General features: G+C 41.9%; 1 protein-coding gene across 1 annotated transcript in view; it reads right to left on the bottom strand.

The window, feature by feature from the left end:
* si:ch211-51h4.2 (uncharacterized) overlaps positions 1-12,854 on the bottom strand; it is a 40,581-nt gene extending 27,727 nt beyond the window's left edge. The window contains exons 1-2 of the mRNA XM_056252626.1: positions 12,751-12,854; positions 10,161-10,284 (exon numbers count right to left, since the gene is read on the bottom strand). Coding sequence (XP_056108601.1) covers positions 10,161-10,284; positions 12,751-12,854 — 228 coding nt within the window. The remainder of the gene's footprint in view (positions 1-10,160; positions 10,285-12,750) is intronic.
* Positions 12,855-25,461: the final 12,607 nt, after the last annotated feature.

Raw genomic sequence — 25,461 nt, 5'->3', positions numbered from 1 at the left:
CACTGATCGGAATTAAGGACTGAATCAGCCCTTAATTCCGAAGACTGAATCAGCCCTGAATCAGAACTGACTTCCTTACTGATTTGGTTTGGATGAGTCTCACTCATCCAACTGCAGGTTATTATGTCCAAATGAAGTGAGAATCATTACTTTTATATACAGTATGTACATTTTAAAAGCAATAGCTACGTTTACACGGAAACCTTGTATTTGAATAATTTCATTCCGATTGATGAATCCGAACATAGTGTTTACATGAACGCTAAAAAAAGTGATTTGATGTGCGCATTTATGTCACAAGGTTTAAATCACATTTGATCTTTTGACATGTGCACACTGGACAAATATACAGAGTGTTTACCGATTCAAGATGCACTTACCAGTCTTCCTACCATTGCTTCTTTTTTAATTTGCCTGTCTCTCCGTCTTCGGCGTTGATGCCTCAGTCTTCGCGGATGGTTTACGTAAGGCGACAGTCTGCAGACCGAGGAGCTAATCATCGGAATCTTCGCTCTTTACGTGACGGGAGTCCGGTAACATTTTATGATTCCTCTCTGCAATCTTCTTCCGTTACCACTCCTACTCCAGTGACAATGGCGTTGAGTAACGCGAGATCTCTGGCAAATAAGACCTTTATTTTGAACGATCTTTTTCTTTCCCATGAAATTGATTTTTTATTTGTTACTGAGACCTGGCTTAATGTTGGTGAGATGACTTCTCTCTCAGAACTTTCTCCTCCTGGTTGCAGTTTTTTTAGTACCCCTAGGTCTGTTGGCCGTGGCGGGGGTCTTGCCGTTGTTTTTAAAGACAAGTTTAAGTGTAGACTTTCACCTTCTGCATCCTTTTGCACTTTTGAATCTCAGTTAATTACACTGAATTCTTTTAAATCTGTGTTATGTGTTTTGATTTATAGACCCCCAAACTCTCGTGGGGATTTTATACAGGAGTTTTCTGAATTTTTATCTGGTATTGTCCCTTCTTTTGACAATATTTTAATTTTGGGGGACTTTAATATACATGTGTGCTGCTCTTCAAAGCCCCTGGTCAAAGAATTTTTAAATTTATTAGAGTCATTTGATTTTTTACAATGCGTTTTGGGTCCAACTCATGAACGTGGTCATACGCTTGACCTTGTATTATCTAGGGGAGTTTCTGTTGATAGCGTGAAGATTGTTGATACTGTTTTTTCTGACCATAAGACTGTTATTTTAAAATCTAACTTTCCTTGTGGCACACCAGGAAATATTGTTTCTGCCTCAGTTTCATCTCGCATACTTAATCCATGCACAGCTAGTAGTTTTTCTGCTGTTTTTAATGTTTCTTCATTTTTTTCACTGATCAAGTCACACTCTCCCTGTATGGGTTTAGACGAGTTGGTCGATCAGTTTAACTCTTCTTGTTTAGAGATTTTAGATGTTGTGGCTCCTGTCAAAGTCAGGGGGAAAAAAGTCAAATCGCAGCCCTGGTTGAACAGTACTACCCGCGCTCTTAGGCAGGAGTGTAGGAGGGCCGAACGCAAATGGGTTAAAGATAAATTACAAGTCTCTTATGAGATTTTGAAGAACTGCTTAAACGAGTATCAAAGAGCTGTTAAATTGGCAAGATCAAATTATTTCTCTGACATCATCTCCAGAAACTGTAATAATTCTAGAGTACTTTTTTCTACTGTAAATGCTGTTCTTCATCCTACTCCTACTCCTTCATTCACTCCTTCTGCTGACATGTGTGAAGAGTTCTTAAACTTTTTTATTGGTAAGGTTGATGGAATTAGATCTCAGATTTCATCTGTTGGCAACAATTTTATTGCTTCGGCTGACCCTACAAACCAATTAAACAGTTTTATACCTGTTTCTTTGCAGCAGCTTAATGATATAACTGCTCATATGAAGCCCACCAGGTCTCCTGGTGATGTGCTCCCTTCTTCTCTGTTTAAGAAGGTACTTGATTCAATTGGCCCAAGTATTCTGTCTATTATGAATACTAGTCTGTCATCTGGTGTTGTTCCGGTTAGTTTTAAGCATGCGGTTATTGAGCCCCTTTTAAAAAAAAACGGCTTAGACCCCTTTGACATGAGTAGTTTTCGTCCGATTTCAAAATTGCCTTTTATTTCTAAGATACTGGAAAAAATTGTGAATGCACAACTTAATGACTTTTTAATGAGAAATAACATTTTCGATAGATTCCAGTCAGGTTTTAGAGCTGGTCATAGTACAGAATCTGCTCTTCTGAGGGTCTCTAATGATATCCTACGAGGTGTTGATTCCGGAAATCGTGTTGTTTTGCTTTTGTTAGATCTTACAGCGGCATTTGATACAGTTGATCATAACATTCTCATTGATCGTCTTAGGGATCAGGTTGGTATTCAGGGCTTAGCCCTGAAATGGTTCTCTTCCTATTTGAAGGATAGGACTTTTTCAGTCAGTTTAGGGAATTATTTTTCTTCCGTTGCCCCTCTTGTGTGTGGGGTTCCACAGGGCTCTATACTGGGGCCAATTTTATTTTCCCTTTATATGCTTCCTCTAGGTTCGATTTTTGAGAAATTTGGGATTCAGTATCATCTGTATGCAGATGATTCTCAAATTTATTTACCACTGAAATATGGCCATAATTGTGCCATTCAGTCTCTTCATGCATGTTTGGCTGAAGTTAAGTGTTGGCTTGCGAATAACTTTCTCCAATTAAACGAGGATAAGACAGAGATGATTTTATTTGGAAATAAGGGGTGTGTGGATGATGACTGCCTGGGGTTGTTTCCCGGGAAAAAACTGTCTAGCGTGAGGAACCTTGGTGTCATTTTTGACTCTGAGCTTAAATTCGATCGTCAAATCAATGCTGTCGTTAAGAATAGTTTCTTCCATCTTAGATCAATATCTAAATTGAAATCTATCCTTTATTTTGACGATATGGAGAAGGTTGTTCATGCCTTTGTGTCATCTCGTTTGGATTATTGTAATGTGTTGTATCTGGGTGTGAGTCAGGCCTCTCTCTCCCGTTTGCAGCTCGTTCAGAACTCAGCTGCCAGGCTTTTAACGGGCACTAAGAAGAGAGAGCACATTACTCCGGTGTTAATTAAACTACATTGGTTACCCATACGATACAGAGTTCAATACAAAGCGTTGCTGTATGTTTTTAAGTCTCTGCATGGCCTAGCACCAGAGTATGTTACTGATTTAATCAGCCGCTGTCAATCCAGTAGATCTCTGCGCTCAAATGATCAATTGCTTCTCATGGTTCCGCGATCCCGTTTAAAATGTAAAGGTGATCGGGCATTCTCTGTTGCAGCTCCCAGGCTCTGGAATGAGCTTCCTCTGTCTGTAAAAACTTGTCCTTCATTGGGTGTTTTTCAGAGTGCGCTTAAAACTTATCTATTCTCTTTAGCATTTGATAATGCTTTGTAAGTTGTGTATGTCATGTTTGCATTGTTTTTATGTCTTTGTTTTTATTTAATTTTTTATACCTTCTGTACAGCACTTTGGTTCCACTTGTGGTGTTGAAAGTGCTATATAAATAAAGTTGAGTTGAGTTGAGTTGAGTTAATTTAAAAATCTGACTTTATTTTTTATATATTTTGGGTCCTAATTATGGAGACGAAGAGCACATGAAGTCTTGTGCCGTGCTGCTTACCGCTAAAAAAAGTGATTTGATGTGCGCATTTATGTCACAAGGTTTAAATCACATTTGATCTTTTGACATGTGCACACTGGACAAATATACAGAGTGTTTACCGATTAAAGATGCACTTACCAGTCTTCCTACCATTGCTTCTTTTTTAATTTAAAAATCTGACTTTATTTTTTATATATTTTGGGTCCTAATTATGGAGACGAAGAGCACATGAAGTCTTGTGCCGTGCTGCTTACCGGTATATTTATCAAGCAGTAAAAATGCCCCTTTCCATGTCGAAAACAAGGCCTCTGTGGATGAGAGTTTGAAGCAAGGACTGGTGGGACTGTTGGTTGTCCTGCACCAGAGCCATAGAGAGAAAGAGTTGCGACACTCCCATAGACCGCCATAGGAACTTTGGAATGCGGAAGTAACGCGTGTCGTGGAGCGGCCAATAGTTCCAAACACTGATAGTTTCTCCATTGAACCCCATTCATTTTCAGTGCTTCAGAAGTACGTTCGCTGGTAAATTAATGAAATTACTGTATTTTTTTACTTTTACACACATTAGCCGACCTCTCGTGAATCTAGTCTGTAGTTATATTTAATGTAGCCAGTTTTAGTAAATGTTTATTGGAAGATAATAGGTTAATTGCAGCGATAGCTTACGTGACCAACACTTCACTAACGTTAGCTAACTGGTAACCTGATGTATATAATATATAATATTTTTAATAATATTTTATATATATATATATATATATATATATATATATATAACCTATATATCATATTTTATACACACACACACACAATTCATTTATTTAAATGGGTTAGGGAGGGTTATGCATGTGCTTATATGTATTTAGGAACATAGTTAATTCACTCATTAACTACCTCTCCGGTTTAATTTTATGAAAAATATTTTTCGGTTGAATATTTACCGAACATTGCTGTATATCGTTGCTTTCTACGTTATGGGAGCATTCTATTTCCCTCCTAAATCATTCATTTGTACATGCACAGCGTAATTATTTATATTTTGTGTTGGTTGGAATTCTGAATGGACTTCACTGCAGACCTCTTTGCGTGATCACGAAGGTAGGCTAATGGCTGAATCGGAATTTATAAGCAAGATCACGGGAATCAATAGCCTAATACAGCCCAGTTGTGCTAAAATAAATATCATGAGACGTCCATCATCAGATGAATGACATGGAAAAGTTAAGTTAGAGCCGCTAAAGCCAGTGCTAACGTACTACCCATGCGAACATGAACACTAAGCTTTTCCCTCCAAAAAAATAGCCTAAAACTTATCTAAGTTGTCACCCTGCCTCTCCAAATGCAAAACTGACATTAACAAAATGCAATAACAGCTTAAAAAGTACTTGGGTGTGTGTTTTATTTTATATTTACCGTTTAATAATCCAATCGCTGCTGTCTGTCCATAGAAGAACATGACAGCCCGCGTATGTTTTGGAACTAATGGGGCTTACATGAACCACGTGACAGCCAGCGCGGCGACATCAAAGCGTGTCGCAACGCTTTCTCTCTATGGCTCTGTCCTGCACCACTTAACAGGTGATGTGTGGAAGGAGAATCTTTCCTTCATCATCAACAACAGCTCATTCTGTGTGTCATACATCATTATGCCATTTCTATGTCACTGCACATGTGCAGATTCAGTTTTCAATCTGATCAAGTGTTTACATGTGCTATTGAACAGATTGGAAAATCTTCAAACCACCCCTGAAAATGGAAACAAACCGAATGGAATTTAAATTGGATTTGGCTTATTCATTCCAATTGACATGGTTACATGTGACTTTTTTTATTCGGACTGGGCTACTATAGTCCGATTACAAACGGATTATTAGAGTCCAAGTTAACACAGCTACGGTTAAATATGCAAATCTGTAAGATTAGCGAAACTTAAATTAATAAAATTACTGATTGGTTGTTAATATGGAAGTTTGTGATATATATATATATATGGATTTTCTGATTTTGTTGTTATAAATTATATGTCATATAAATGTTCAAAACTCATCTCCTAATTATTTTTAACTACTCAGCTGTGCCACAACAAACTAGACAAGGTCAATATTCAACAGCCCTTCAGAAGCAAACCGCAAATACTGTTTCCATTTGCAGGAGATGGAAGGAGGAGCTACTGTAGTAAAACGTATCATGTCTGAGTGTGTGTGACAATCCTTAAGGCGTCTCACCCAAATGATCATTAGGGAGAGTGAAGGTATTAATGGATCGTGAGCCAGTGGAGTGTGATAGCCCGACAGACTCACACAGCCCTGCAATGCCACATGCTTTTAGCTTTGTTTCCTAATGCCCCTGACACGAACGTTGACGCAAAGAATCAGTGACCTGAAAAAGGCAGAGCCTGTGCAAAATCCGCCATGCCTTCCCAGCACTCTTTGTGTCAGAAACCACACCACAGAGGCAAACTGATTATAGGTAATGGCTATATCCCATCAGCCAACACAAGCCGGCAAAATGCCATTTGCGAGAGTGCCACAGAGCCCTGGCCTACAAACCAGTGGACTTTTCTTCAGCTTTTTGTTGTGATGATGATGCTTATACATATTATAGGCTACACATAATGAAGATCTTCCACAAAGAGATAGCGAGACCAAACTGATGATGGTAAAAGCGCTCTACAGCTAAAATATGTAATGTTCTCCCAATACTGATTCTAGTCTAGCACTATGAATCATTTTAACAACAATTGTTCGTTCGCCAGCCAGGAATTGTCTTCCAGATGAAATATTTCATGGGCCCATTTGAAAGGCGTGCCATATGCATCCTTAATGAATCTATATTTCAGGTTACGATTCTCTCTCAGGAGTTAAAGGAGGTTGGTCCAACATTAACAATAAATCCTCAGCTAGTGGCAATTAGGGAACAGCATCTGACATCCTCCAGCGTACTGCCCACAATCCCAACACACGCACGCTACACCTGTTCTTAATTACTGTCAGTCTGCTTTATATTGCAAAGCATTCCATATTGCAATGGAAACTTGGCACACACTTTCTAAAACTATTTAACATCACTGCTGACCCCCACAGAAAGGAACCATGGGAAATCTTAATAGTCAATGCCATAGGGTCAAAATTCGTCTGATTAACTTCCATGGTTAGCCCTTGCTGGCAGAGGTTGTCATTATATATCGGCTCAGATAATTGGCTCCAGGACATAATGCCAAGGATGCAAATGGGTTAATGAGAAACAAAAGTATTCATGATAAAGAAAAAGAAAAATCTTAAAAAATTCTACCAAGTTCTTAGAAATGTATTCATGTTGGTTTCATATGGTTTTGAAAAACAAACACCATTTTTATGAAAAGGAAAAAAAAAGTCATGTGGTGTAACCTTTTAAAAAAAAAAAAACATGCATTCAAATGTGAATGTTCGCATTTTAACTGTTTATTTCTCGTGAAGTGATGTATCGATGCATCTATGCAGTTACAGAAGCAGTGCGCTTGCATGCACGCTCCTTTCGGATTGAAATCTCACTTATGATATAGCGAAAAACCTTCACAGGTCAAATTAAACCTCTGAACTGATAAGAGATACATATAAAACGAGGAGAGCAGGGGTGCATGAGGAATGGGAAGTAATAAGTTGACGTAGTTGTAAAGTTACTTATAGTCAGTAGAATATCTGTTGGGGTACCATCAAAATAAAGTTCTAGCAGATATTAAGTAGACAGTCTACTAATTCTCTAATGAGAGTTAGTTGACATGTAGTTGCAAAGTTACTAATAATTTGTAGAATTTCTAAAGTAGACCTTCAAAATAAAGTGTTACCTAATATATTGACAAGAAAGTCAACTGGTGTGGTCATTCTTTCATTCAAACTGAACTCTAGAATGTTAAATTGAAGTCACTGAATGCAGAAATGACATATTAAATGTATTTTTAAATACATGAATAAATCCAGGAAAAATAAAAATGAGTGTCAATGTATCAAAGATGGCAACATGCAGGTCACATACTCTACTGTACATCCACCAGCTAGGCAATTACCATCAAGATTACCAACAGTACGCCCAAGCTGGTCACATAATGAAGCCAAAACTAATACTGTCATTCCAACACTATGGAGCATTGGAACAGGTAGGTCAGTATTCTGCTATCAAACATCACTGGCCAATGGCATAATTCAGCCACGCCCCACAATTAGCACACAATCAACCCCTCCACATAAGAGACGTGATCGTTCCTGGCCTCATTTGAGCAGGAGAGCAATTATCTGCTACTTTATAGTAAAGCGTTAAATTACACCCACTTTAACTGGAGATTTGGTGGAGGGCATTTCATGGATCACTGTAGCATTGGGAGTGTCATGAAAATATGTCGCCCGCTGTTAAACGTAAGAGCCAGTCACAGATGATATCTCATCAGGGGCTCTTCTGCTGCGTCTTGGTGGCATGATTCACAGCGTGATGCAGGAGGGGCCGTCCACGCACCATAAAACACTAACTCATAAATGATAACCGCCCAAATTATAGATAAGCATGGACATTTCAAACAGGGATAATACATCAGCAAGTGTGATTGATGGGCTGTAATTTGACCACTGATGAAACAGGGTTGAGAATTACTGTCAGCTAGCTTACTGACCAGAGCCTGGGGGGAGTCGTGGCACTTGATGAATGGCTTGCTGTGATTATACAAAGCATTGCAGTGTAGCGCCAGCCTAGCAGCATAGCTTAAAGAGTAAAAGGAGGAGTTTAAGGTGAATTTGACCCAAATGAGATGCCCACGGACCAATTGCAGTCCAAAACTGTAAAAGGTTCTCTGAAAATCAGAAGTAGCAATCTGTTTGGCTGCATGAAAATGATAATGTTTTCAAAAAGTATTATCCAACAAATGCTTTTGCACGCTTATATTATACATCTATACCATCAGATGAGCATCAGTACAATGTGTGTGATTTAGAGTTGTCAAAAAGAACTGACTTCGGTACCAAGTCGGTACTGAAATTTTAAAAAATGTGACGCTTTGAGTGCTGTTAAGCGGAATCGTAAACACCTCCGTTGTGCGTCAAGTTCAAGGGTTACTCTTTTGGTGTAAATCGATGCATACGGCCGTCTGCCGGAAGCTAGTTATTTTAATCGATAAAGTTTTAAATATACATTTTTCTTACACGAACTCATCGCTTCACTTCAGAAGACCTTTATTAACCCCCGCAGATCCGTGTCGAGCACTTTAATCATGAATAGATGCGCTATAATGGACTTCCAAAGTCAAACAGCCATTCACTCTCATTATCAAGCTTGGAAGAGCCAGGACATTTTTTATATAACTCCGACTGTATTCGTCTGAAAGAAGAATGTCATATACACCTAGGATGGCTTCAGGGTGAGTAAATCATGGGCTAATTTTCATTTTTGGGTGAACTATCCCTTTAAGGACAACACATCCCTGGTGGAGAACTCTCAAGAGATTGCACTGAAAAGGTAAAACCATCTCAGTATTAAAAATGATACGTATAGTAATAAACACAATTTTTCCTGTTTTAATAATCCCTCTCTTCCTGCCCTCCAAGACACTTCAATGCACCTGTTTATTGCAGTTCTACATTTGAATGTCACCTCTTGAAGTGTGAGGTGTCACTCACAGATCAGAGTCAGTATATTATTAAAGGTGCCGCTCTCCTCTGGACTTATTGGAGTGAAAGAACATGCAACGTCTCACACACACATATACACACAGAAACAGCTCTTCAGAAAGCATTATCATTTCATAATTATTGTTCATTGTGTCTAAAGTGTCACATCTTTTCAAACTTTTCAGTTTATTAATTTTTGTCCTTTGTGGCTCCTTCACAGATTAATAAGGCACTCATTCTGTGGGCATAATTACCAATATAAATAACACAGAAAAATCCAAATAAACAATTTTGTCAAATATGTGAATATTTTTACAAAAATTCAAGATTGATAATAATAATAATAACAATAAATGTTTCTTGAGCACCAAATCAGCATATTAGAATGATTTCTGAAGCATCATGTGACACCGAAGACTGGAGTAATGATGCTGAAAATTCAGCTTTGCCTTCACATCAATAAAATTAAATTTTAAAATATAATACAATATATTGTAAATTGCATACAATATTGAAGTTATGTATTTTTGATCAAATAAATGCAGCCTTTGTGAAAATGAGGGACTTCATTCAAAAAGACTTTTGAAACTGTTGAACAGTAGCTTAGATAAACGCATGTGAATATCATATCACAAAAGTTGTGATTTTCACTTTATTTTTATGGTGGCCCAAACGTGACACACAATAATTGAGAAATCAATTAAGAAATGTATGAATCAACAGAGAAATCTATAAACCAATTAATAAAAATGTATATAAATAACAATTTCCAGATTCCATTAATCGCACAAAAGAATAACACTGCAGTAAAAGTGAGCACAAAAAAACAAAACAATATTTTATATCAAAAGTTGTTTCATGTGTGTAGCACAAGAGAGCTAAATAAAAGGATAAAAAATAATAATTTATGAATATTGAACTTACGGTAATAACCAGCAGGATTCCTTTGAGGAGCGTCAGCAGTGACGTGATGGGCTGAATGATGACTTGGCCCAGGATAATACCCAATGAGAGCGTCCATGTAAATGCAGGGATCACGTAGACATGACTGCAAAAGAAAAATCAGGCAAACAGTCATCTTGTCCCCCATTGTTTTAAATTACAGCTTCAGTAACTCCAAATAATACGAAACACCACCTCTCAAAAATTACAGACTGCAGTGAGAGGAAATGACAACAGCACAATACAATTGTAAGACAAGCATTCTTTACAATTTCCCTGCAAAACATAGACTTAGCCCCTCTAAATCACATCCTGAATGAGGAGAACACATTTCTCCTCTCTAAAGAAAACAACAGGGGGCAGGTAATTGTTTTGAAGTGTCTGTCTCTATCTGATGAGAGTGCTGTCTGATCCAGTGCTCCATAATACAGTGAACTTCACAAATGCTTCTATTATTCTTTCATTGTAAAAATATGCTCAGAAGAGACTAACACTGGCAAGAAACATATGCAAGGGCTCTCAAGGGCATGGGACAGGAACTCAAATGCAAAACTACAGTGTTTCTTAAAGGGATAGTACACCCCAAAAAAGACCCACAAAAGTACACCCCACTGTGTAGTACACCCCAAAAAAGACCCCCCCCCCCCCCAGCTTCAGAAAGGACTAGATAGATAGACCCACAGACAGACAGACAGACAGACAGCAGATTGATAGATATTCCACTTTAGACACTCAACTAACCATAAGTATGTTAGTAGACTGTTCGGGTTAGTAAAATAAGCTGAAAAAGTTGCAAAGTTACTTATAGTCAGTAGAATGTCTGTTGGGGGACCATCAAAATAAAGTGTTACCATATAGATACAGTTTTACATAACCGTTCCATTTTTATGCTGTCAAAAATGATTACATATTCTTTTTATTTCCTCATTTCCTCAAAATCTTCCCAGCATGCTTTCATATGATGAAATCTCAATTGTTTCATCAATACAATCTTAGATCTACAGTAGGGTTTTGGGACATTTCCAGTTGCATAATATCTTCTAGCTTCCATAATAGAATACATTTGTATAAGGGTAAACACATTCTTTGCTATGAGATGGGATAACTATGGCGCCAAGGGCCTCAGGTACTTTATTAAGTATTTTGAGAGTTTTGCAACAGTCGTCTTATAACATTATTATCTATGTTTGTGGACAGAGGTCAAATTCTATTGTCCCAAAGCAAAGCAAACTTATTTATGAACTCAATTCAGCAAGACCACCATATCCCACAGATAAATATGGGTTTTATAATGGATTAAGAGAACTGTGAATACTCTACGAGGGCTGAAATAACCTATTGATTTGTCCTTGCAGGATCACTTTACACTCTCTCTCTCTCTCTCTCTCTCTCTCTCTCTCTCTCTCTCTCTCTCTCTCTCTCTCTCTCTCTCTCTCTCTCTCTCTCTCTCTCTCTCTCTCTCTCTCTCTCTCTACCCTTGGTCACATGCATCTGCCTATGATGTGTTCTTAATGAAGCATTCAGCCATCGATGTGGTGCAGGCCGCCTTGAGTGGATAATTTTCAGGTTAAGTATTTACTGGGGTGTTGCAAAATGAATTACTTTTGTGGGAAAAAGTGCAACTACACCAAAATTCTGCAGTAGACACAAAAAACTGTTTTCTGCAGATCACCATCAATTCTTATACTTAATCTTATATGCTTTCATATTTGTTAAATGTTTAAAGATGTTTACACATTAAAAAAATTGAAAGAGAACAGGTTATTAACAATATACTACAAAAAAAATCCATATTCACAATTTAATATTATTGTTAATATAATATAATACAATAAATATAATATAACAATATAATATATTTATTTTTTCATATAAGATGTAAAAGTTAGTTGCACCCAATATTAGAGCTGTTTATTTGCATGAAATAAAGAGCTGACAGAACTACAATTTGTGTGAAATAGCACTGAAATAATCACACACAAGTGTGGCACAGATGTTCATTAAATGTACAGGCATTTGTGTATATATATAATGTCTGAGGTATCTTAGGTATCTGTGATCTGAGGTAAACAAAAACGCTCAGAAAACTAAACACAATCAGAGATGCCAATCAGTCAGAACTTCTATTTACTCTATTGACAAGTCGTAGACTTGAGTTTGGTCCGCAAGAGGAATTCACATCAGAAAAAAAACAATAAATTGTATCCAACTGCACATAAATTTCTAATGCTTCTGACATATTGATATTGCCCTCTGATATTTAAGATTCTAGGCTTTTACCTTTTTCTGGCTGACCGAGTCCATTTTCATCAGTCAGTCACCTTTGCGGCCCATAGTTTTCTTAATACCACAAAAAGAGGATCAAATGAATAATCGATAAACTTCATCTCTGCATTCTCTAAAGTTTTTGAGAACTTCATTAAGACGTTTGCTAGGGTGGATTTGGCACTGATGTGCCCCTGAAAGATTGTGGGAATGGCTTCTTATTATGGTATGAGTCTTAAAGCTGCTGAGGGAAGACAAATACAGACAAAAAGGAATGATGCAGAAAGAAAGCAAGAATGAAAAATACACAATGACAGTATCCTGCCCCAGATGGGAGTACTGACAGCACACATTTGTCTGTGACATCCCACTCCCTGCAGTCTGGAGACGCCAACCCCACAATCCCGACATCATGAGACTGCACAATGAGACTCCTTTTGATGCTCTAAAATAAAGCTGCTCCATCTCCCTAAACAAAAACGTGAGAGCTACAGTATCTGACATTAAAAGTTTATTATAATGCAATTTTATGTAGTTTGATGCAACCCTATATGTTCTAAGGAACATAGTTTACTCACTCTCATGATATTCAAAACCTATGCCTAAAGGAGATGTTCCTGCTGCTCTTTTCAATAAAAGTGACTGGTGACCAATGGCTTTCAAACTCTGAAAACAAAAAGCATCATTCCATTTGTGTGATTCCATTTATTGTGGCCAGCCTAAGGCACACCTGTGCAATAATCATACTGTCTAATCAGCATCTTGATTTGCCACACCTGTGAGGTGGATGGATTATCTCGGCAAAGGAGAAGTGCTCACTAACACAGATTTAGACAGATTTGTGAACAGTATTTGAGAGAAATAGGCCTTTTGTGTACATAGAAAAAGTCAGTGTAGCTCTTGAGAAACGCGATAGCTGCTGATAACACTGATTGAAGGAGCTTATATATACATACAGTGATAGGCGTCGTTTTCCTATAGGTAGACGTGGATCAGCTGATGCGAGCTTGACTAATGTGACCTGCCAGAACTGATGCTACGCTTGATGTTTGCACATTAAAATATGGCACGTCAAAGAGACATCATTTATGCAATGTCACTGGTTACACAACAAATGAGAACGAATCAGAATGCACGCAATTTGCATATGGCAGAGGGAGGTAAGTGAAAAAAAGAGCTTTCATGAACCATCTGATGTACTCCTCAAACTAAGATTTTTTTTTCATTTTATTGCCAGTGTAAAGTATGGTCCCAAGAGTCCTTTCAAAAGTTAATCTAAAGCATGATGACTGTAAAGGCATCATTTATATCCTGATGATCATCTTTCTCAAAGCACCAATATGTAATTAATTTAACTTTAAACACTGTAATTCATTATTTATGTGTGGGGGAATTGAATGTACAAGCTTTAGAAATATAAAAGATTAATTGATTTCATTCCTCACATAAAGCACTGAATGATAACCCTTTTTCCTACTTAATTTGTCTCAAGTGTTTTTTTTTTAAAAGAGCGTGGTGTGTTTTAATTAAAATGAAAAACTGTCAGGTTAAGAGGTTCAAATAGCTCAAGGGCAAAAAATACAGCAACAGTGGCTTGAATCCAAGGATCATTTATGTATAAAAAGGTTATGACTAGGATGGATGGTCTGTATCTCATAAATACTTGTTTACAGCATAGTTTTTAATGATTAATATTAATGATATTCTCATTATTTTCTTAAAGGTGTCTAATCATACATTTTATTCATTATTTTATTGTTTTTCCTGTGGTCCACTTACAATGTAATTAAATTTTTATTGTTCCAAATGCAATCATAATTTTTCAAGACCATTATATGACCTTGAGATTTAATGCAAGGATTTGAGAATGAATTGTTTTTTTCTATTTTCGTTTCAGTGTAGGAAGTTTTGAACTTGATTAAGCAAATTTGATTTCTCTTTCGACACCTTTTTAAATTGAAAATCGAATTTATATTTCACAAAAGATAAAGGCATCAGAAACAAAACTTACTGAAAAGAAAAACTTTTTCAAACCACATTTGAACAGGTTGTAATTATGACCATCTTTTAATTTAATTATGACACCGTATGCTGCGTTTGGAGAGGATCCCGTGTCTGCTTATGTAATTTGTCATGTTTACTTCCAGTTCTAAAACTGAATACTAATGTGCACATAAGGTTTCTCAAATCTTTTTCATCGCTCAATGAATGGGTCATTTGTATAAATGCAACAATAACAAAAGGACGGGGCTTCATACACTGTTTAACTTTAGGAATCTCTTTCTGTACCACTCTCTGTAAAATAAATAAATAAAAATAATACAAAATAAATGCAGCTATAGCTCATATCCCCCTTTCTCATGCACCCAGTATATCTTGTCCCTTCGTCACTATCATTTACTAAAAAGGCAAAAGTCTTTCAACACATTCAACAACAACTAATAAGCAGTGCAGCAACAAAACTGCAATATGCCGATCATTTATAAAACGGTTATCAGGGCTACGTGATAAGTAACTACTTTTATTTTAGAATCATAATCATCATAACATGAGAAGTGTAACATTTTTGGCTTCGTTTTCATTCTTTTCCCTGTTGTGATTTGCCTGAGTTCTGTTAGCTAATTAGTTTCCATGGTTTTTCATTAGTTCATCACCTGTTCTTAGTTCTGTTGATTACTCTTTGTGTATTTAAGTCTCGTTTGTGTTTTCGTAGTTGTGTTCTATCTCCTGAGAGTTAGATTTTTTAATAAAGTGTTTCTTTGAATCTCCTGCGGATTTTTAGATCTGGCGTGCCTCAGATCGCTCGTGCCTCGGATCACTCGCTTTTTGTCTTTTACTACACCAGCCTTAGCGAGCAATCAAAGGCACTCCTGCCTAGTGATGGTCCTCGGGTCCTCGATGGTCCTCAAATTTTGCGCATTTGTGGAGTGGAACATTTGTGGAACAATGGATTGGCGTTCACCATTCTGCCCCACAGAGGAGGACATCACTAGCCCCACTCCGAATCCAGAGACAAGCCAGCCGCCTCCCACACCCTGCATCCAGCCTATGCCAGAGCTGACTGCAAACACGGAGCCCGAGCCTGAAGCGATGCCAACGCCAGAGACAGCGGCTGAGCCTATTATCACCCCAGAGCACGAGCCCAACAGAAAGTCTGACCAGGTGCATGAGTCGGAAACATTTTCCATCCCAGTGGGTGTGCTAGTGGAGCATGAGGGAATGGAATGGAGTCCCACCACCACTGCACTGGCCTGGCCTCTGGGAAATATTATGAGGATTTGGAAGAGGATATTCCCCGTAATCTACCGTCCCCTATGGTCCTGCCCAGCTCCAAGTCTCCTGCGTCTCCAATGATCTTACCCAGCCACCCTCTCCCACCTCCTCAAACAAAGTCAGTCAGTCCTTTGGCACACCTCTGTTGGCTCCCTTCAGTCCCCCTCAGCTCCTCCTCTGTTGGATTTAAAGAGCAACATGGATCCGCCTCGGGTATACCAGTCTCCAGCTCCGCTTGGCACGAGGATCCCTCGGATCCCTGTTTCCTCTCGGGGCCACCTGGGGCCATCATCCTCACTGTTCCACCGAGCTCCCTCATCACTCCGGCTTCGCCTTGGTCAGTCATCACTCTGTCTGTGCCACGGACATCCTGGCCTTCAGCTGCACTTCGTCCCTCCACCCCTATGCCTTCATCAGGCTCCACCTTCCGACCGGCCTCAGTCATATCGGCTCCTGCCTTCATCTCCTCCAACTGTCATCGCCACCCTGGTTTCTCCCACCGTCATCTACTCTTCTGTTCAAACCTTGGCCAGCCCCTCATCGTCTTTCAAAGCCCCCTCCTTCCCTCCTCATTTTGACTTGTTACGTTACAGTACCATTTATTTTCAACGAAATTACAACTTTTATTCAAATTTGCATTTACTTTTCCCCCCAGCGTTTTTGAAAAAAGTTGCCACCCACCACCAGCATTTTTGATAATTTTCACAAATTTATCATGGCACCCAGACTATTTAGTTGTATGAATATCTGGACATTACAATATAATAGAAAAAAGAAGAGAGCCTCTGCAAATATATATATTTTTTATTCTAGCTTATTGCATTCTTTTTTTAATCAACACTTGAATGTGGGTAAGTTTTATAAAAAAAAGCAAAATTTTAAGAAAAAAGCTGAGAAAAAAAGACTACATCTGGAGTCCATCAATACCCCCAAAGCTAGACAGTCCTATAGCTTGTCCTGGTTTGACATTTCATTCTATAACATTAGGCAGTTTTGATTTATATGCTGTTTAATGTTGATGATCACATTATTTTACGTATGCATAAGCTTACATGTGCTGTCGCTTGTTTCTGTTTCTTCTTCACTTTTTTGATCAGGAGATTCAGTACTCTACAGTATAACAGTGACAACATGGAAAGCCGGAAATTTCCGTCAATGGTGGGGAAGCATTTGCTGCGACCCAATTCGCATACTAACCGTCCTAAATAGTATTCGAAAATAGAATTAGTACTGTCAACAATTCAGACTGGAACAATTCAGATTCAGCATCCCTCACCACACAACGATCACTCTCCCCAGAATTCTGATTACTCACACCTGTTCACATTTATCAACCTCATTCCACCAACACATAAAACACGATGCAATACCCCAGTTCTTTGTCAAGCCTCCAACAGTAACTGACCCTTATCCTCTGTCTCCGATTCCTTGAGATACCTGTAACGTCTGAACGTTAAAGTATACTCACCTGTGATTGACTAACTTCTGGCTTCTTGATCTGTGACCTGTAGGAACTTTGTCAGTATCCACTTGTTACCTGACATCCAGCGATCTCCAGTGTTCCACTGAATCCGCTTGCCTCCCGTTGAACCAACGCCAGAACCTGTAAGAGGGATATCCCAGAACGGATTGTTATTCAATTATCTGGAGTGTTTGAACTCACCTATTATGGATCCCACATCCTGTGTTTCCTCACGTCTTCTCGCTCCTGATACTCACCATGATTTGTTGCACCATTGAATAAAGCTGTGTTATATTCACTTACCTCGATCTCTGTGTGTCTTGTATCCTGACAAGTACATCCCAAATCGTAGTATGTTGAAATGAGTGTTCCAAAGAGACCCGGATGGTCTACTTTATCCGGTCAGAATCCGAAGTGCAGATCGATGCACACTCTAACGGCTAATATTGCCCACAACCTATCGCGCGTTGGACGAGGATTCGGTTAGAACTACAAAGACGACTGAAAAGTGTTAAACAACTGCAGACATGGAGGACGGCGTCGCGAGTCCGGCGGTTATGTAGAGAGGTTTAGATAAAGGGGTTTGAGTGATTAATTATCAGTATCTAACCTGACGAAAATTTATTTATTCAGTGTTGTCTACATTATTATATTGCATCTGCAGCAGCATTGTGAACTTTTGTAAAGATACGTTTATAGCCATTAACTTTTAAATATACATCATTAGATTCAAATTGCAAACACATGAGGATAGTCTCCGCATGAAAGACCCACGACTGGCAGATGAACGTGTTACAACATTTCTCTCCGAAATGGTAAGAAATTATATTAGATTGAATGGAGGATTTTAACTGTGACGAGATAATTGACAGGGGAGTTTACGTGACAGGATGCACGCGACAGAGCTGTCCGTTAAAGATGACGAAGTAGTATGTCCCAAAGCTTGCTTATTCTTTTGCTACACACTCATAAGTAGGCGAATTGGGACGCAGCAATTGTCTCATAAATGACAGAAGGGAAAAAGTTTTATATATTTATAAGGCATGTATAAGACATTTATAATGTTGCAAAATATTTATATTTAAGATAAATGCTCTTCATTTAAACTTTTTATTAATTAAATAACATAAATAAAAAGAATATTAGAATGATTTCTGAAGGATCATGTGACACTGAAAACTGGAGTAACGAGCAAGCTGAAAAATTAGCTTTATTGTTTTCACTGTATGTTTCACCCAAAAAAAAAAAAAAAAAAAAAAAATGCAGCCTTGGTGAGCATAAGAGAGTTTCTAAAACATAAGAAAATCTTACCAACCCCAAACCTTTGAAATGTAATGTACATCCAATCTAATCTACATGGAATAAAACGTACTCGGTTACTAACGTAACCTAGAGAGGGAACGAGTACTGCGTAATATCTTACGCTATGGGGAAAACCTCTTTTCCACGAGATATTGAAGCCAAAAATTATCCTTAATTTTTAATCAATGTAAAACGTTTTGCAGCAGCATGCAGACATAGGCGAGGCAGCTCGCACGCCTATTGGCTGCTCTGCGGCAAAAGCAGCAGCCTATCGAGAGCGGCTCTGCCTGACGTCATGACCAATGGGGGCACTTCGCGCCCACTTCGTCACATCCCGCCAGAAAGGGGCTGGTCTCGCCCTATAAAAGCAGGTTGATGGGCTGATACAAACTGGTTTTCATCGCCGAAGCGAACCAGAGCGTTTTTTAAGCACGGCAAGATACACAGTACTCGTTCCCTCTCTAGAGAGAACAGAGGTTACGTTAGTAACCGAGTACGTTCTCTTACGAGAGTATCTCTCGTACTGCGTAATATCTTACGCTATGGGGAACACAGTGTAACACGCCGTGGATACAGGGATCCAGCACCAAAGTCCCAAGGGCAGAAGCCCGGGGCGCATGTAGTGCATAATCACCATAGAATCACAAAGAGTGAAGGAAGAGGGGCTAGAAGCGTCATTCCTTGTAAAGTAGCATCCAGAGGAGCTAATCATATAAATATTATACCACGCAGCCAGGGTGAAAGCTTTCAGCCTAAACTGGGGGGCCATACGTGTGTCAACACTCGTGGAGCTGCTGTATCGGTCAGTGAGCGATACGCAGGCCAAACTCAGCATCTGGGCCGGCACAGCGGGGCAGATAGCACTGAATTCTAGACCGCCAAAAGCTTAGCTTGTAAGGCGGGAACCTCCAGGTTATAGTATTTTATAAATGTAGACGGCGAGGCCCAGCCCGAGGCCGTACAGATATCTTGCAGGGTAATCCCGCTAGACCATGCCCACGAAGAGGCCACACCTCTCGTGGAGTGCGCTCTGACACCCAAGGGGCACTGCAGGCCCTTAGAGGTGTAAGCCAGCGCTATGGCATCGACTATCCTTCTGGATAGGCTCTGTTTTGATGCAGCAAGTCCCTTAGAACGTCCGCCAAACAAAACGAAAAGCTGCTCAGTCTGTCTAAAACCAGACGAGCGGGACACATAAGCTCTTAGTGCCCTGACAGGGCAAAGGAGACTCGCGTCCTTCTCCTCATTGAGAACCAGAAGGGCGGACAGGGAAATAACCTGGGCCCTAAACGGTGTGTTGAGGGATTTCGGCACGTACCCGTGCCTAGGTTTGAGTATGACCTTTGAGTCATTAGGCCCAAACTCCATACACGACGCGCTTACCGAAAGCGCTTGTAAGTCCCCTACGCGCTTCACTGAAGCGAGAGCCATAAGAAACACCGTTTTGAAAGACAGATGTTTCATGTCTGACAAATGGATTGGCTCGAATGGGGCACCTTTCATGGCTTCCAAAACCGTGGAAAGGTCCCACATCGGGACTGAAGGGGGCCTGGGAGGGTTCAATCTCCGAGCTCCCCTGAGGAAACGCACGACTAAGTCGTTCTTCCCCAGTGACTGGCCAGACACCGGTTTTGCAAACGTTGCTATGGCCGCCACGTATACTTTGAGCGTGGATGGGGTTCTGCCCTTATTCAGCAGCTCTTGAAGGAAGGAAAGCACTTCCGTAACCCCGCAGTCTACGGGTGAAAATCTTGACACCAAGCAGAGAACATAGACCATTTCGAGGAGTAGAGCCGTCTAGTAGACGGAGCTCTAGCCTGCGTGATCGTGTTTAACACTCCCTCCGGGAGGTTAGCGGGTACCCGTTGATGGCCCATGCGTGCAGGGACCACAGATCCGGGTGAGGATGCCAAATCGAGCCCCCTGCCTGAGAGAGGAGGTCTCTCCTCAGTGGTACAGGCCACGGGCAGTGCTGGTCAGCTGCATCAGGACTGGGAACCAAGTCTGGTTTGTCCAGAGCGGAGCCACGAGCAGGACTGGGCATCCGTCTTCCCTGATTCGTTCCAACACTTGAGGCAGGAGCGAGACACGGGGAAAAGCATATAGGGGACAGCGGGGCCAGACTTGGGCCAGCGCGTCTTTGCTTTTCGAGAAAAAGCAGAAGGAAGGAAAGCGGAAGGATTTCGCGACGCGCTTAATGTCTAGTCCGCGCTCTGGTGACAGGTGTGCTGTCATGAATAGCGATTCCAGCACTGTTCCCAGAAAATACATTTTCTGACTGGGAGACAGCGAGCTTTTCGCCCAATTGACTGTGAGGCTCGAGGTGCTCGAGTAATGTGGCCCTGTGTTCTATGAGCTCTGAGTGTGATCGAGCTAGAATCAGCCAATCGTTCAAGTAGTTCAAAACTCGCATGCCCCGAAGTCTCAGGGGTGCGAGAGCCGCGTCCATGCACTTCGTGAATGTACGGGGTGCTAGGGACAGGCCGAACGGCAGGACTGATATGTGTATTGATATGCCTGGCCCTCAAAGGCGAATCTCAAGAATTGCCTGTGATGGGACGCTATTTGTATTTGGAAATAGGCGTCTTTCAGATCTATTGACATAAACCAGTCCTCTTGGCGAACTTGCGCGAAGATTTTCCTGGTTGTAAGCATTTTGAACTGGCACTTCACAAGTGCTCTGTTCAGCTGTCGCAGATCTAAAATGGGTCTGAGACCTCCATCTTTTTTCGGTACCAGAAAATATCTGCTGTATAGGCCCCCTTCGCTCTGAGCCTGAGATAAAGGTTCTATAGCACCTTTGCTCAGTAGTTCCGCTATCACGGCTCGAAGTAAATGAGATACTTCGTTTTTCACCGTAGTTTCGACACACGCCGTATAACGGCGGGGACGTCGAGCGAATTGTAGCGAATAGCCTCTCTTTATAGTGTTCAGCACCCATTCTGATACCCCGGGGAGCTTTGACCATGCATCTGCGTGAATAGCTAGAGGTAGAATGAAATCTGGGCTCTGGCCGCGGTATGACGGCGGCTCAAGAGCCCCGGTGTGCTGAGAACTCAACGCTGTGTTTACAGCGTCCGAGGCGGGGGGAGCGCTGATCACAGCGGGCAGCCTGGCCGCGCTCAGCTTCTCTATGACGGGTTGTACAGAGAAAACGAGCGGGGCGAATCCCGTGGGATTCGGCGTGTCTGTGAGAGAATGTGGGCGCGACTGAATGTGTGTTGGTTTCGTTTTTACAGAAACCAAGGGACACGCATCGTGTAGTGAAAACGGGCACTGTGATATGGACGCATTCACTACATTTTCTGCTCAATCGATTTTATTTGTGCTAGCCCTGCACCTTGGCGGGCTGTGTCTGGGTGTGGGAATGGGCACTGGGACGTGGGGATTCTTACTAGAGATGCGCGGATGGGCTATTATTTCATCCGCAACCGCATCACAAAACTCATCATCCGTCCGCCATCCATCCGCACCAACGTTTTTGACCAATTTTCAAAACCCCACCCGCCCGCCATCCGCTGATTGGGCGATACAAGGCGCTGCTGATGACAGCCGCGAGACTAGAAAGCTCTCAGAATATCAGCAGTGAACTCCTCTCCGATCGGCGCGCAGGGACAAAAATAAATAAATAGCCTAAATTAAACGCACTTCGGCAAACCTGACCTTATCTTATAGGCTACTGTACAATATGTTCATTGTAGCCTAATAGAAAACGCATTTTGGCACATAATTTCAACATGCTGCTATTGTATGGGGCGCCAACAATGTTACGTGACAGTTCTCCATTACGGACGCGAACACTCAGAAAGCGGCACTAGAAGACTTTCAAACTTTCACAGAGGCCTCAAAAAAGCACAAAGCCTTTCTTTAAAGCGAATTTCGTTTTGTATTAATTGTATCTTCATTTTAATCCATGTTTCATTAACCAATTTCCTGGATTTAATAAATAGGCTAAAAAGTAAATAGTCTATCTTGATTGTCTATTTTTCATTATAAAATATTAGGCTGTGTATACCGACATGGATCAATTATTAATATTAGATTTCATCTGTCTTTTGTAGGCATAGCTGATGGCGCACCAACGAAAAAGCCTATAGTGACTTCGGCGTTTCTTTAATATCGAGGCTCTATAGTTTATTATATGATTGTTAGGCCTGTTGATGGTATAAAATGAATTGCACTGTGCCTGAAAAAGATGCGCTCTCCGCTCTCTTCCCGTGCATTCAAAATTAACTTTTTGAATGCACGGGAGTCTTCAGAACAGGCTCATCCAGCGTCAACAGCACCGAATTTAGCTCCAATGTCAATCAACGTCTGGGCCACTTGGTGGAATCCTTTACAGGAAACAATATCGAACGGGCGCATATCAAGAGAGCGCACAACTTATTCCAGGCAACACTTTTCGGACCTTCTATTTCCTTTGTTTTTAATTCTCCTTTTTTGAGTTTGTCACGTACCTCCTTTGCCGGCGTTGCCATCTCTGATAACAACAAGCAGTCTCTGCATAGACTCGAGCTGATGAAAATTTGACTATTTCAAAGTGTGCTCGATTTATTTTTATTTTTTTGGATGTAGGTATAGTCAGATAACAATATTTAACAATGTATATTTTTCATTTGATTGGTTCAACCGCCCGCCACCCGCCCGAATTTAATTAAAATATTTTTTTTCGTCCCGTCATCCGCCCGATCCGCGGTTTATCCGCGGAGTCCGTGGCTGTAACCGCCAACCGCGCATCTCTAATTCTTACAACACTCATAAAACCATCGGCTGTGGCCGGAACACCAGAAAATGCACTCTTTATTGGATTTATCTGGGTAGCCGTAAAAACGGCCTTTGTGTGCAGGCAAGCGGGCTGTGGAACCGGCTTGCTCACTGCGAAATACACTGGAACAGTCACATTGCTTGGAACTGAACGAGCGAGAAGTTTTGGTGAAAATCCGGCCGCAGCGGGATTTGAACACCGCCGCTTTCCTAGAGAGGCTAGGAAGGCTTTGAGACCTCGGTCTTGAGCTCAATCCTCGGCCAGGGCCCGCGCTGAAGGGGGCGGCGTCCAGCAGAGCGAGAGCACGGTCTTTGGTCTCGGGCCTGGCGGCGCTGTGAAGCGGCGGCAGCGGGTGGTGCAGGCTGCGGCTGAGAGCTTCTGGCAGACGGCTGTTTCGGGCGGCCTGTAGCGGAGCTCGAGCGCTTCGGTAGAAAGTGCTTCATAGCCTGTGACGTTTTCTGCACCTCAACGAATCTGTCCGCGAAATCTTTGACGGCAGATCCGAAAAGGCCGTTGGCTAAATGGGCGCTTCGAGGAACACGGAGCGCTCAGCATCCGTCATCTCGGATAGCGTCAGCCACAAATGTCTCTCAGCCACGGTGAGAGAGGCCATATTCCGCCCAACGGCCTGTGCAGCGGCTTTTGCAGCGAGTAGAGCGAGGTCTGTAGCGCTTCTTAAGTCCGCCACGCAGATCGCTCCCGGTCCTTCCTCGTCCATTTTCCAGAGAAGGACGGCTTGGAAGATCTGCAGGACAGCCATTGTGTGCAGCACTGAAACTGCTTGCCCGGCGGCGGTGTAAGTGCAACCGTGCATGGCTGACGTCACTCGGCAGGCTTTGGATGGTAGCGCCGTCTGAGCGCGCCGTCCACCGGAGGGCAGGCAAAGATGGGACGCTACAGCTACTTCCACAGGAGGAATAGAAAGGTATCCTCTATCTTTCGCACCGTCCACAGTGGAGAATGCAGCAGAGACCGAGGTACGCAGCCTGGTGGAGAAGGGGGCGTTCCACGATCTTGCGACTTCCTCGTGAAGTTCAGGGAGGAAGGGCGCGGGTCTCGACTGTGACGGGGCTTCATCTTTTCTGAGAAGCATCCGTCCAGCCTGTTGCGCGTTGGTTGCGCGGGCGCCTCCCAGTCGAGGCCGATGTTTTCCACGGCTTGAGAGAGCAGACGCATCAGCTCAGTTTCAATGCCGGCTCGTCTCCCAGAGGGCTGGCGGGTAGCGGGGGGAGGTCCACAGAGCTCGCCCAATCCTCACTGTCCGATACCAGGAGAGAACATGCCTCGGCAGGTTCTTCGAGCTCAAGGGCGGACACGGCGGGAGACGGCGGCCGTTGTCCATCTGTGAGCATCTCGAGCGATGCCGGCGAAGCTGGCGGGCGAACTGGCGGGCTTTGGCGTGTAGGAGAGAGCTCGGGTGCGCGCTGAGCACGGTGCTTCTTGCAGCGCGGTACCACAGCGGGCAGAAGTGCAGGCTTTGAGAAGAATGCCAGGTGAGTCCTCAGAGTCACCATAGACATCAGCTCGCAATGAGGGCATCCGCCGTCAGCGAGCGCGAGGGCCGCGTGATCTTCACCCAGGCAGGACACGCAGATGACATGGCGGTCCCCGTCGCTGAGTTGGGCTCGGCACGAGCCACATGAAGGCATCTTGAAAGAGACGCTAGCTCTTTGAGATTTTTGGGAGAAGTGTGAGTTGCAGCGGCGAACAAACACTCTCAGCAGAGTAAAGGATATAGGCGCCGGAAAGCGCAGCAGGTACGGCGGCTGAAGGCCAGCGACTTCAGGCTCAAGGGCTCGTCCCGCTGAAGGCTTGCGTCGACGGCGCGGCTTCTCACTCTGGATCCAGCGATGCGTGAGCTTCGCTGAAGAGATGAAAATCAGTTTGTATCAGCCTATCAACCTGCTTTTATAGGGCGAGACCACACCCTTTCTGGCGGGACGTGACGAAGTGGGCGCGAAGTGCCCCCATTGGTCATGACGTCACACAGAGCCGCTCTCGATAGGCTGCTGCTTTTGCCGCAGGGCAGCCAATAGGCGCGCGAGCTGCCTAGCCTATGTCTGCATGCTGCCGCAAAGCGTTTTACATTGATTAAAAATTAAGGATAATTTTTGGCTTCAATATCTCATGGAAAAGAGATTTTCTCCATAGCGTAAGATATTACGCAGTACGAGAGATACTCTCGTAAGAGAACCTCTGTAGTACTTGTATAAACT

This window comes from Rhinichthys klamathensis, unplaced genomic scaffold (genome assembly GCF_029890125.1).
Source record: "Rhinichthys klamathensis goyatoka isolate OS25496 unplaced genomic scaffold, OSU_Roscu_1.1 h1tg000098l_1, whole genome shotgun sequence".
NCBI lineage: Eukaryota > Metazoa > Chordata > Actinopteri > Cypriniformes > Leuciscidae > Rhinichthys > Rhinichthys klamathensis.
The sequence above is the reverse complement of the archived record's forward strand: the minus strand, read 5'-3'. Positions and strand labels throughout refer to the sequence as shown.